At 38.3% G+C, this 13,702-nt stretch overlaps 1 protein-coding gene across 1 annotated transcript in view; it reads right to left on the bottom strand.

Annotated features, from left to right (window-relative positions):
- The window catches only part of SLC9A9 (solute carrier family 9 member A9), a 182,598-nt gene that overhangs the window by 44,324 nt on the left and 124,572 nt on the right, over positions 1–13,702 (bottom strand). Inside the window, exon 14 of the mRNA XM_053951725.1 lies at positions 3,606–3,654. Coding sequence (XP_053807700.1) covers positions 3,606–3,654 — 49 coding nt within the window. The remainder of the gene's footprint in view (positions 1–3,605; positions 3,655–13,702) is intronic.

The following is a 13,702-nucleotide window of genomic DNA, read 5'->3' as shown; positions in this document are numbered from 1 at the left end:
TTAATTCCTCTTTCCAAGCTCATTGTACCTCTAGCTTCCTCTTAAGGAAAAAGGTTTCCTCATTCAGGAACATGAATTGTTGAAAGCAGTGGACAAAGAAGTCTACACAAGAGTATAATCCCCCAGGGGTTTTCTGGTCCTGACCTGGGCCACCTTTTATTTCTAGTTTGTCACATGTTGCACCTTCCTTCTTTTGTCTATGAAATCTGTGTTGTGTTATCAGCTTTTGCAGTAGGGGGAATCTGGGTGGTTATCTAGAGTGCAGCTCCTGCAGGAACACTGTAAGGGGTGACAGGAGATGTTGGTGTGAATGTTTCAGGGCTCTAGCAGATCCTTGGATCCTATGATTTTAAAGAGGAACTTTTCACTTTCCCTACAGTTCAGAGAGGTAAAAGTATGAGAGACAGTGCTCTATGTCTTCCAACATTTTTCTCTCTGGGAAGGGAAAATGCCAAAGTTTTTCACATCTCTTCTTCCATATGAGAATTGCCCATATGGAGATTACTCTCATTAGTCCTTGCAATAAATTCATCAACCAGCTGGCAGATGAAACTGAGGAGAACAGTGTAACTGAATTCCTTATTATACTTGCGAAGATGTAGGGACAGTTAAATAAACTGCAGATTAGTTTGACCAAGATGATAAGTGTTTTGCATGCTATTTAGTTTTTTCCTGATATCAATAGCATAACTACAACATTTTTTCTGAAGTGCCTGTAGAAAATATATTTTTACCCTCTCTCAAATGAAGTTAACATAGCAGAATTTGAGATACATAAGCTATCTGAATGAAATATGCTATTGACTGTCTTTTTTAATGGGAATTTAGTTAAATAGCTCACTGCCATAAAGCAGTGCCTTTTAAAATAGACCAACTTTGTAACTATGCTTAGTGATTATGTGACCCTGCATTGTGCTTTTCAGAGTTAGCTTTTGGTGTTTATACTCTGCATGTACATGATATGCAGCAAAGTGGTTTGTTTTTACATACTATTTTCTATACAATAATATATATTATTTTAGTATGTATTTTGTAATTTCTTTCATAACTAAGTTATGACAATCTATCAATAAGTAAATGGGTATGAATATGAGGCTACTTTTGTTTATGCTTATGCTGTGATAAAGATTTAATGATAAATGTAAGCGTGGCAAGACAGAATTGAAACTGAGATATGCTTTTGATGGATCATGGTATGGTGAAGTACAGATGTTAATTTTACATGAAAAGGCTCTACACCTTTTCTAGGGAATGAGCTCTGGGTTCCAGCTCTTACAATTTGAACTGGAATTTGCTGCCAGCTGACTGCCAAAATTATTGGTTCAGGTAGCCCAAAATAGAATATAATCAGAAGTTTAGAAATAAATGTGTACATAGAATTATTGAATAAATCAAATCTCTTCACAGAAAATTGAATTTTTGGGAGGCAAAGGAAGGAAAGAAGGGAGATAAGGAAGGAAAAAGGTTTTGCAGTCATATAGCTGGTATTGCATCTGATATAGTACCCATGAGGTTGGAAGGTCTTTAAGGCTTCTTCTGCCCCTAAAAAAAATCTAGGTATGGTTACAGACATGGATTGAGAGGCTCCCACAGCAAGACACCCATGTCCTGGCAGTTAGACTGGTCACAGAGGAGCTAAATTCAAATCTTGCTAGCAGACCTTGCAGCTTTTCCATTCTGGCTGAGTACTCTGACTGAGCAGGGAGAAGCCTAGAGGTTTCTTTTCCATTAATTTTTGCTCTCTTTTAAACATCTTATTCTTGAAGATTTTTCATTCTTATTTCTCCTCTGAACACAATCTTCCCTGAAGCTTCAATTACCAGCTCTGAGAGTAGGCATGTGGTTTAAAGTTCATCTGGGCAAGAGTTTTAACTGGCAGTGGGAGGTACTGGCACCTGATACATTATTTGTGCAGGGATAGATGTGTTGGAAAATCAACTGCTTTCACTGTGAAAACACAGTAACATAGGAAGAAAATAAGTAATGAAAGGTAAATGAAATAAAAACATCATTTTGGAAATAAAGGGAAAGAAAAGAGAAACACAGGGGAAGAAGAGGAATGAGAGAGAGATACGAGATGAAAGAGAAAATTAGAAGAAACAACCTGACTTGAATAACTATGATAGGTACTGAGTTAAAACAGTGAGCACTACAGAGAATACAGCAAAGGTCTGAATTACTAAAACATTGAGATGTCAAATATAAAAATAAAATAGTCAGACAAATGAAAATAAAATACCATGGGATGAGGGAAGAATAATCAGAACAGCAAAACTATTTTCCAAGGTATAGTATACTACTATGAGGAATGCTGAAGTGGACATGATAGGGCATGAAAAGTGTCATATTTATTTACACCTTCTGTGTTGTATTGCTCAGTTTTGTCAGAAGTGATAGGTGTTAATTCACAGAGCACAGTTGGGACACTAGATGTGTTACTGTTGTAAATAAACATTATTATTTTCATTTTCAGTAAAAGAATGAGAAAATTAGATGCCTAGCAGCCTCTGAAGAAATCAGGTTTTTGCAAAACATGCATTCAGTCAATTTTATGCTGCATCCTGCATTCCCTGATCTTTGATAGCTCATGAGTGCTGAAAAGCAGGAAAATTTCTGCAATTCTGTATCTGTACTCCAATCAAGAATAGACTATGGTTCTGTGTCCTGCTCTTGTTCAGAATTCAGGCATAGGCATTGCAGGAATTCCTACCAAGGTGCTTAGGAACGTGAATTTAGCATGAGTCCCCTCAGACTCAGAATAAAACAGTGCCTTGCCATGGTGCAATGAAGGGTTATGCTAAACCTCTATGAATAGTGACTGGGCTGTAAAATGAAAGATGTGGCCAGGGTAAATAATACCAGTTTTCCTTCTTTTAAAAGAAATATTAGGATAGTTAGGCACTTGAATTCTACTTGTTACAATGAAAATTGAGATTCACCTTATGTGCCTTCAGATACGTGTAAATGTTAGGAACACTCAGTACATAAGATACATTAAAGTTTTGCCTAATGGTATCTCTAATATATTTTGAAATGAATAAAGTATCTTATCTTCCTCAGCTTATTTTCTACATTTATGCTATTGTTGGATGATTTTAATTTCAGTTCCAGTTGTGCTGTCTGAAAGGGTGCATGGGATGGCATCACCAGCATTGGGCACTTGTTGGCTTTTGCTTTGGCACCTTGTCAGCTGTACTGTGGCTTCTCCTCAGTCCTTCTGCTGCTCCACTCACTGTGCTGAGCCACAGGTCATGTCTCTGTGCATTGACTCTACAGACTTCTGCTGCTGCAGGCAGTGCTGCCTTTGAAACTGCACCATACATATATGACAAAAAATGGAAGGGCACAGATGAGCAGCTGCAGCTTGTTCAGGAGCCCCCTTTAGAGGTTTCAAGTTCACAATGTACTCAGGCTTCCATGTGAAAAATAACTGAAAAATATTTTCATACACCTGACCTACTAGAGTTAAACATTACACAGTCCCCTTTTTAATTCTGAGGGATTAAATATTGTTCTGAGATGTCCCATTTCCACAGATGCAGCCATGATCTGCCAAACATTGAACACTCTTAAATTCAGCATGTGTGTCCAAAAGCCTGACATACCTGGCTTGCAGCTCTAGCTTTCAGATCTTCATCTGGATCTACGCCAACTCTGTTAAAAAAAAAAAAAAAACCAAAAACCAAACCTGAGGACATATGGTAATGATCTGTGTATATTAGACAGCTTTGAGTGTAAAAATATTTCTTGTGTCACTCATTTCCTACTAAGTGAGAAATGAGGAGAAGAGCTGGGAAAACATTAGGATCACTTTTTAAATTAAGGAAGTTCTGAAGTTTTTAGAAAATTTAAGTTTCCATGTAACTGCCACTCCCAACACCTGAGACTAGATCTTTATCCTGGCTCTGATCCATCCCTGGGGAGGGACAATCAAGCTGTTACCCTGTGCTAGGAAATGCTTAATTGCTGCCAGAAGAGCAGGGCTGAGGTACTGCAGTCGGTGGTGGAGGATGGGATTACAGAACTCCAGAGTGTCTTGACTGTGCTGCATTATGGATCTTTTGAATCTCTTGGAAAAGGCTTTATTTGGCACACCAGGTACAGCAAAGCAACCCAGAAGGGAGAGGAGACTGCAGTGAGTGATGTACAAGATGGTGATAACCTGGGTGGCACTTTCCCATCCCATATGGATGGGAAAAAAATAAAATTGGCTATTTAAAGGGGTGTGGTTTAAAGGAAGAATTGGCATATTTTGATTATGGCTGATACTCAGAGCTGAAGAGAAATGCAATTGAAAAATGTTTTAAGTTAAACTACAGAGGCTTGTGCTGATGAAAGACACAAGAAAGTATGGAAAGCAGTGGGGGATGATAAACAATACACCTTATTATCACCCAAATCTGAAGTCTACAGGTAAGGTGACCAACAACCCCCATACACCTTGCAAGCTCCCACATAAGTAGCAGGTCCACCAAGATAAACCAGAATTTACTGATGCAGAGAAAATTAGATATTCATTTAAGGCCGCTATACTGGTTTTCTGATAGTGTTAATTTTTGGGTATAGTTTTGCTTTTGGTAATAACACATGACATTATATTTTTAAATAGTATTTAATATTAACAATTGCATACCCCAGCATTCTTTCCTGTGAATGTTATGCATACACTCTTATTGAACTGGAGACAATGATGGGAACTATATGCAAAGTAGGTGCTTTTTATATGTAAATACTGAATGGACAAAAAAAATAAAGACATTTCTTTCTGTCATAGCTCTAGAGCTTCAACAAACCTGAGTCCTTCAGGCATAAATATTTCTATCTTTTTATTAAAAATAACCATCCTGGTGGTGACTCAACAAAGAGATAGAATGAATAACAGATTCTCTTTCTTTTCTTTCCTTTCCTTTTTTTTTTTTTTTTTTTTTTTTGGTCCTCTTGGCCCTTAAATTGCAAGAAAAAGCTTCTGATGACACTAACCCTATTCATTAGTTTGGAATAAAGCAAGTAAGGTATTTTCATTTCATTAAAATGGAAACATTTACATATGAAAAGGAAAATAATCATTACCCAGGGGCTTAACCATCTATCTGGCAGTGGGTTTATCATTGCCACGTGCAGAACAGAAGTGTCCAGGGCCTTATCTGTGCTCAGCCCTGTAAAGCAGAGCCATGTGAGACAGCCCTGCCCTGCAGAGGCTGCAGGGTAAGGCCAGTGGCTGCAGTGAAGGCTGCAGTGAAAGCTGCAGCAGTGGCACAGACGTGAGTGCTGTGGTCCCAAACTCCTGACCCAGGTCAGAATCAGAAAGCCAATGCAGTGCCTGGGCACAGGCACTGTTTATTGGGCTGTGCTGATTCATTAGATGTGTTCAGCAGCACCTGGCCAAGATAAACCCACCAGCAGCACATCAGCTGGAGATTGCAGAGTTCTGGAAGTAAAAAAAGCCAACATATTTACACGTGATGGGTGCAGCAGAAAGGCAGGGCTGCAGCACAGACTTCCCAACACTCTTCTTAATGAGCTTAACTTGATCTCAAAAAAGGTCACTTCTGGGACAGAAGTAATTTAGCCTTCATGCAGTTCTCACCTTACTGGAGCTGAGAAACCACCACTTCTGGCTGTGTGTGTTGGAGTTGTGATGTGTAATTAGAGACTGAGCTAAGACAACAGAAAACATTTCACTCAGAACTCAAAAGACTGTAACAGCAAATGGGAAAAGGGGGAGGCCATGGGGAAGATAGGACCAGAGTTTCTGGCTGTGATATTGATTCAGTAGCAGGGATATAACTAATAGCTAATTCCACTGACAGCAGGAATTAACTGGTATTGTAAATCCAATTTTTTCCCCCGAGTTCTGCAGAATTTGTGGTGTGCTGAAGCTTCTCTGCATCTATAATTTCTCATCCTTATAGCTACAGAGACAGCTAGACATTTTGCTTTGTTTATTTTGCAGATAGCAGATTATTATAATATGGCACAAAAAATGAAGATTCTCACATGACATCCTAACAGGAGTATTACATTTAAAGCTAGAAAAAAGCAACAATAATTAAGGAAATCAACCTTAGGTTTTTCATGTATGAAAAAGAAAAGAAGGCTTCTATGCCACATGAATTCACAGAGCCTGAGCTGGCTTCTTTTGGTCTTTTCTTTGTCCTCATTTAAAATACATGGTCAGATGTAATTGCTGTTTTTCTCATGGAATAGTATCTCACTACTGGGAGTTAGTCTAGACACCACAACATTACCAAGTGATTTAAAGTCCTGTGGGAAAAGAACCAAATTATTCTTTGCATTATATGGGAGATTTCTTTAATGCATTAAAATAGCAACACATTTCTGTAATTTTATGAAGTATGAACTACATAAACTCAGTCCAGTCAGTTCTGAAATTGTGGCTAATTTGGATATGAAATATATCCAAACATAGGCTTGGGAGCCTAATATCAGGCCCCTAGTGTTGAAAATCATGGTCTTCTAGAATTAGCTCTGATACACTTGACATGAAGTAGAATGCTATTTATAAATATTAAATACTGAAAAAACAAACTCTACCAAATCATATGAGACAGTCAAGATGACTGAAATTAATCACAGATATGCACTTTGAGTTTACAACCTTGGCTTCTTCAAAAGCCCTGCTAGATCTAATGCAATTGCCAGTAGAATTTGCAAGCTTAAAATATGTATCAATTACTGTAACTGCCTCTAAGAGATATCCTGGTAATATTTGTACAAACTTCTTTCCCCTTTTAACGTTCTCAGGTTTCCATTCCTGTGAGAAGATCTAATGGATGCTCAGAAAAATATTTTATTAGTATTTTTTCTCTTTTCTTGCTATCAACTTTTGTCTCTATTCTCCTGTTGTCTTTTACTTCCTGCGGCCTCTCTTCTTTCTGTCCCACTTTCCCTGGCTGTTCTCTGCTCCTTGTTTGTCTTCTAAATATTGTATGCTTTTATTTCTGCCTATTTCTGCATCTTATTCTATACATTAAACATTAGGATGATTTCTCTTCCATGAAGACAAATTCAAAGACTTCTTAATCAGTTCTACACTGCAGTGAAGTTTATGTATTTAGATAGGCTTTAGTAATACCTCAGGTCCAAATGCTCTAGATAGGAAGGAAATCAAACCCCTGACAGCTTCTCTGTATTGTCCTGTGGGGGATTGGGGTGTGGTGGGGCATGTGTCATGGTGGTTTTTTGTTTTTAAATAAGGGCTGGATCAAAACTTGGATTCAGAGAATGGTTCCAGTTGCTCTGCTTAAAATCTGGAAGGGAAACTTTTGACTTCAGCCAGCCTCTAGCAATTAGGCCTAAGAATTGCTGGGCACTGTGCATTAATCTGCACAAGTACCCCTTGCAGTGGATGGGATTTAAATCCCTGTGTGCTATCAAGTGCATCATTTTTTTAGCGAGAGTCAGAATGCCTTTGGTAATAAGAGAAGGAATTTGTCACTGAATACAAAGCAGTTGATAACATCTTTTCTTATGTGGTTTGAAAAGAAAATGGATGGGAAGATAAATCCCAAATTGCCAGGGGAACCAGTAGTAAGAAATACACACCCAATCCCTAGGAATACTGAGTTGTAAATCACTATTCAGGCATTGTAAACTTTCAATTCCCTCACATGACCACAAAATCCACAGTGTAGGATAAATTCTCTGCTTTCTACAGTGAAGTCACATAAAACCCTGTATAGACTCACATCTTCATGAGGACCTAGGCATTCAGAGCAGAACTGTTGGTGTCTATACTTAAAAGTGTGATTCTCAGCCCTCCCTCACTTTCAGTGCTGGGAAAACTGCAAATAGAGACATTTCTCTGAAATCTGAATTCTAATTACTGAAATTGTCCTTCTGGGCCTGCATAGGCTTTCTGTACTGGCACAGCAGAGCCTGGTTCATGTGAGTTAAATCTTGCTTGCAGTCCTATCTAGTCTGGTTTGCAACTACCATGGACTCACATGGGTTAGATGTGCCCCAGCTGAGGCAGCCAGGACTGCTTTTATTTGAATCCTTGTCCTGAGAGCATGTAATTAATTCTATCTAATTGAAGCCCCTAGAAAAATCTTTTGTATCTGTATTATTTAATGCAGCTAATGATTTAATGAACAAAAGATCAAGCCTGGGAAAGAGAAATCTCTTGTTATGCAGGTAGCAATCTTCCCCTGATCTACATGTATGATGGCAAATGTGCACCTGGTGGAGCAGGACACCACTGAGCTGTCACCTGAGGGTCAGGATCAGCCAAGTGTCCTCTGTATCCTTTCCTACACCAGTGGGGAAACAAAGGCAGTGCAAGAGCTGTGAAAAGTCTGGCATTTCCATTCATTTCTGGCCTCATAATATGAAATGGGGATTACAGCACTTCCTTCACCCTATTGCTTATCTGTTTTGTATATTTAGCTTGTAAGTACACACCCTTTATTATGTTTGTACAAAATCTAGCGCTGCTGTGATTTTGTTTAGAGCTCCAAGAGTGCTGCTGTAAGTTAATTAATAACAATATTGGCTTCTTTGCTTGTCAAAGGTTTCACTGGAAGAACTCTGTCAGTGCAATTGCCTCAGCCTTCCATTGGCTGTCTCACTGTAACTAAACCAGTCCTTAAGCCTCAGCTTACATCTCAAAAGCTACACATCCCAGGAAGGGTTTTTCGAGTAAGTGATTTAGAACCCAATTTTCCAAGATGGCCATTAAACAGCATTTGCAACAGGAGTCTTGAATATTTTTGCATAAATAAATCTCAAGCTTGTAGCTATCCATCATCAGCATATTGCATTCGGTTCAGGATTATTAACTGTAAAGAATAGAAACATGTGCAAAATCCAAAAAAAGGTTGTTTCATGATCTCTAATAAATCATTGTAATTGAAATTAAAAAACCTTCAGGATAAATAATAATTTCTTAGGACATTATTCTTGTCCATGTGGCAGTAAATGTGATGTGTATTCCTAACAAACTGATACCTAAAATCTGATTTGCCTTCTAGATTCCACTATTGCTGCTACATGCTGCTTTTTCTGTGGACTGATGCTGTCAAAAACATCTGCTTTTTTATAGCACAGTATTTCATTGACAAACCCATGAGGAATTATGGCATGAGTATAGATCTTCAAAGCTCAGCTCGAGCTGATTTTGTTTATAAATGAAAACATTTCAGTTTAAGTTTAAGGCAAGAAAAATCACTTGCTTCTCACAGCAGAAAGAACAAATAAGTTTAATTTCATGCTGAGGAGGGTTAAAAGTAATTAGCAGGTAAATTATGCTTCCCAAATGGTTATGACAGCTGTTTGTCATGTAGCTGGTGCTTTCTATATGCAACATGTTGAAAAGGAATGAAAAGTATAATTTTAAAATTGTCAAATAATGTAAGAGGTAAAAGTGATACAGTTCGACTTTTGAACTTGGAATTTCATAAAACTGGTGAGATAATTTAAAAAAAATGCTAAAGATTTGTTCTGTGATCAAAATCTATGCACCATATTTGGTGTACATATGGAGAACTACTTGGTTGCAGAATTGACAGTTAAATTAATGCACCTGTATAAATGGTGTCCAAATAAAAGTGGGGTGAAATGCATGAAGATAATGGGTAAATGCAAAGAAAAGGCTGAAGAAAGAACTGTAGAGCTCTATAATAGATCCACAAGTCACAGTTTTTAGATGTGACCTTAATCAAAAAGATTGTGAAATTGAGAGTAATGTCACTGCATAAAATTTTACTACTTTCTTATAGCTGTGCAGCTGTGTGAAGAAAATGCTGAAGTTTAAAAATAGATGATGGCTTGCATTTACATTATGAACTTATTTGCAGAGCAGCCAGAATGATGAACTGGATCTGCAGATAGCTGGCATCTGATTCTCCATTCTGATAATCCTATTTTATCCTAATATTGGGGCAGGGGCACTAAAATAGTATGGCCACTTTGGAGTCACAGGGTATACCTGCATGGCAGAATGCAATGTCAGAGGTTTTAACAGCCATGGGAGCAGGGCACTCCAGTGCAGCATCCTGAGCAGCAGTGATTTACATCCCTACAGAGCTGCTGGCACACATGGTAGATTATCAATGTTATTGTGCTGTGTGGATATACCTGTAGAGGAATCAGGCCTCTTGCTTAAAAGCATGAACCTAAGTTGAACCAAATTAACATAACTTCTGTAGAATTTTTAGAAATCATCATTTGTAGTAGTATCAATGCCCATGAATAAAATTAGAAAAAAATCAGCATGAAATTTGGCAGCAACCAAAATAACATAAACTTCTGGTGACAATGTCAGACCTGGGATGAGTTTTCAGGTTTAAGGAAAGATTATTGTAATAGATTCTATGACAGAATAAAAGGTGTTATTGTTTATTATGACACTCAGGCTTGTTACATCGAAGATCACCAAATCTAGGTGGATGGGAAGTGCAAGTTGTACATTTATGTCCACAGACATAACAATTACACGGATTACACCAAATTCCATGAAAAAATAACAGCTACTGACTGTGCCAAACCCATCCTGCCCCAGTACCATGCTACTCACAGCGAGCTGAGGAGGTTTAACTCACAGCACAAGGCTGCAGATCAGCTCAGCACTTCATCTTCAGGCAATGGCTGCAGGGGGTTCCTGTTTTCAAGTGTGATGCTGAAAAATGCAGGGTTTTACATGTTTTATATCCTTGTGTCCATATGTACATGTGTCTTTAGGGACCCAAACGCACAGTTGTTTCCTGCCTCTGATACAAAATAAATGCGTGGGAAATCTGATTTCTGTGCTTTCTCTAGAACTGCTGGATTTCACAAGAATTATATCATTAAAAATATTCAGTATGTGGTTCACAGACAACTAGTGCAACCCACAGACCCTTGGCAGCAACGTTAACTATCCTCTTGGGACATCAGCTATCAGCACTATTTTGCTTCTTTTACTTCCCCCTGCCTCCACAACCTCCCCCCCCCGCCCTCTGATTTTGGTTTCCCTATTTATATATGCTTATATATGTTGTTCCTGTACCTTTCATTGCACTGTGGTAGGTAATCCAGCTCTCACCTTCTACTTTGGTGTGTATAGCTCGCTTTGGTGAGTAACAACTCATTTGCATGTTTTATTTTTCTACTTCAGCCTTAGGGAGAAGGAAAATCTGTCATAAAATTATATTTTTAGTAATCCACATTTAGATTAATAAACTTTCTATTCTAAAGTATGTGGAAAACACCACCATTTCCCCTTCTTTTTTATATCCTTAGTTGGAAAATGCATCTTGGATGCAATTGTTTTTCTAGGAACCTGGCAGTGCTCAGATCCCTCTGACGGTTTGTCAAATCTGTGTTCTGCTTCCCCCTCCTCAGTAAGGACTGGTCTGTGTGTTATGTGCTTGTATGTGAGCCATTCCACTCTCCCTGCACCAAAAGAGCAGGTTTTTTTAAAAATCTGTTCTTATCCTAAAAGGCCCCACTGGTTTTTGAGCAGGCTCTGGGTTGCAGTGTGTGAGGGGAGGTTTCACAGCTCCCAGTCTAGCAATGTCACTGGTGTCATTGGCTTCACAGGAGCACAGTTACACCAGCACTGTGTCTTTCCTAAGACAGTTTCCCTGATGCTTTTGAGCTTCTCAGCATTTCTGAGTTATACTGGGGTGTGGTGGTCATTTTTACTTTCCACTTAGGATTGCACTGGCATCTCTCATCAGCCTAGGTTTCACTAACATTACCTGGACACTGGCACTCACTGGCATTGCTGTCATTTACTCACTGAGAGATGGTTTTATGTAGCTCATTTGTGTAAAACCTGAGATCTGTAGAACAAGGTAAGCACTTTGCTGCCTGTTTTTCAAGCATTTAGATTCTGTCTATATTCTCCCTCTTGTCTTGCAGTGCAGGAAGGGCAGGAATTCCAGAACAGGGTTATGAGGAGGCTTGGCCACAGTCAGTTAATGGGCACTCACAGCAACACTGCACTTACTGAGCAGGAAGGTGATTACTTGTAGGCAATCAGACATAGATTTATGGGCAGAGGATGGGAAAGCTTGAAAGGACTGTAATCCTCCTGAATTTTTATTTTTAATCATAGCTACAGAAAAAAGCCAAACCCCAGACCCTCAGTAAATCTAAAATTCAGGATAACTGCTACCAGAAGTCTTCTAAAATGAAACTCTCATGCTAACAGTAGATTATTTGATATCAAAATGTTATAAAATTATTAAAAATTTGATTTTTTTAGATTGGAAAAAAATCTATTCAGACTTAGTTGAGATGGAGACACCTCTGGAGAAAAATGTGGTTACAAGGGTCACATAGCTCAGGAATACTGTGTTCCAATCAAAGAAACTGAAGAATAATAACACATGAAAAATAATGTGACTTGAATAATTTTATAAAACTGCAGGAGAAGTTCAGATACGAGGAGTGTGCATGGTAGTAGCTGAGATATACAGGGCAATTATCACTTTCTCAGCAAGGTGTCATTTTGCAATTTAGTTTTCACCTGAGTTTTGTATCTCAGCTGAGTTTTATATCTCAGAGAATAAGAGAATCCCTAGATATCATATTGTAGTGTTGATGCAGCATTGACTTTGAAGGAAGGATGGGATTGGGTCCCTTTTTTGGTAGTAATGATGTTACTTCTTTTGAGTGCCAACCCAGTTAATCCTGACAAAGGTGAGCTTTTGAGATACTGAATCGCAGCACAGTGTGGGAAGGTTGTCACAAGGTGACTGTGATGCCTCCCATTCAAAATCTTTATTGTTTTGGGGGAATTAAAAAAGAGAGGCAGATACATTTTGGTTTCCATTACTTGAAGTCGAAGGTGTTGTATTTTGAATAACACCAACCCACATGTCTTAAGGAGCTACTGGTGATGGCAGGTGCTTTTTTTGCTTTAAGATGTTGCAAATGGGAGATTTAGACACACACGTGCATCTGTGTATCATCTTTTCAATAAGAGGCAGTAAAGAAAACACAATATTGATCGGCCTCCATGTGCTTTAAGAATTTCATTATTGTTACCATGCCTCTCCCCATGCTATGAGGAAGTCTACAGATCAAATGCTCTGTACACAATATTGGAAATGTGTTAATAAAAAAATCCCTGGCACATTATTAAAAAATATTTTCAGTTAATTCAGAAAGACAGAAACACCACTGCATTACAAAAAGTATCATTTTTGCACATAGTAAAGATCCTAACTGCTACTTTACTGAAATCCATGGAGATGATTACAGCTTTCAAAAAACAAAACAAAACAAAATTAAGGAATTAGGCTGTTTTGTTGGTGTCTTACTTAGGTTACTAATAAACTTTGTCAGCTAGGAAAAATGAGAACTGGTTTTACAGGAGATCTGTATGAGAAAAAGAATCTGTACGCAGCTGTATTTTGACAAAATCTTATAGATGAGATTAGTTAATTTCTGGCTCAGAAATAACAGTTCCCTCCAGTGAATTATGTCAATGATTTTTAGAGCAGTAAAATGTTTGTTCTCTGAATCACTTTAGGTGTCTGTTCCTTTGTTTTCCTTGAACATGAACAGCACAGTGTTGGAAAGAAGCCCAGGCCATAGTAGATGCATTATATTATTGCTAATGTGATTAACCCAAAGTAAAACATTAAATCCTCCTGAGGCATTAGTCTAAATAATGAGATGACCAACTCTAAGTTCCCATGGCTCACGGCATGGGGTAAAATATATCATGCACTTCATCTCTTGCAATGAC

This window comes from Vidua chalybeata, chromosome 10, assembly GCF_026979565.1.
Source record: "Vidua chalybeata isolate OUT-0048 chromosome 10, bVidCha1 merged haplotype, whole genome shotgun sequence".
NCBI classification, from domain to species: Eukaryota; Metazoa; Chordata; class Aves; order Passeriformes; family Viduidae; genus Vidua; species Vidua chalybeata.
Note: the sequence above shows the minus strand (reverse complement) of the source record. Positions and strands in the feature narration are given on the sequence as shown.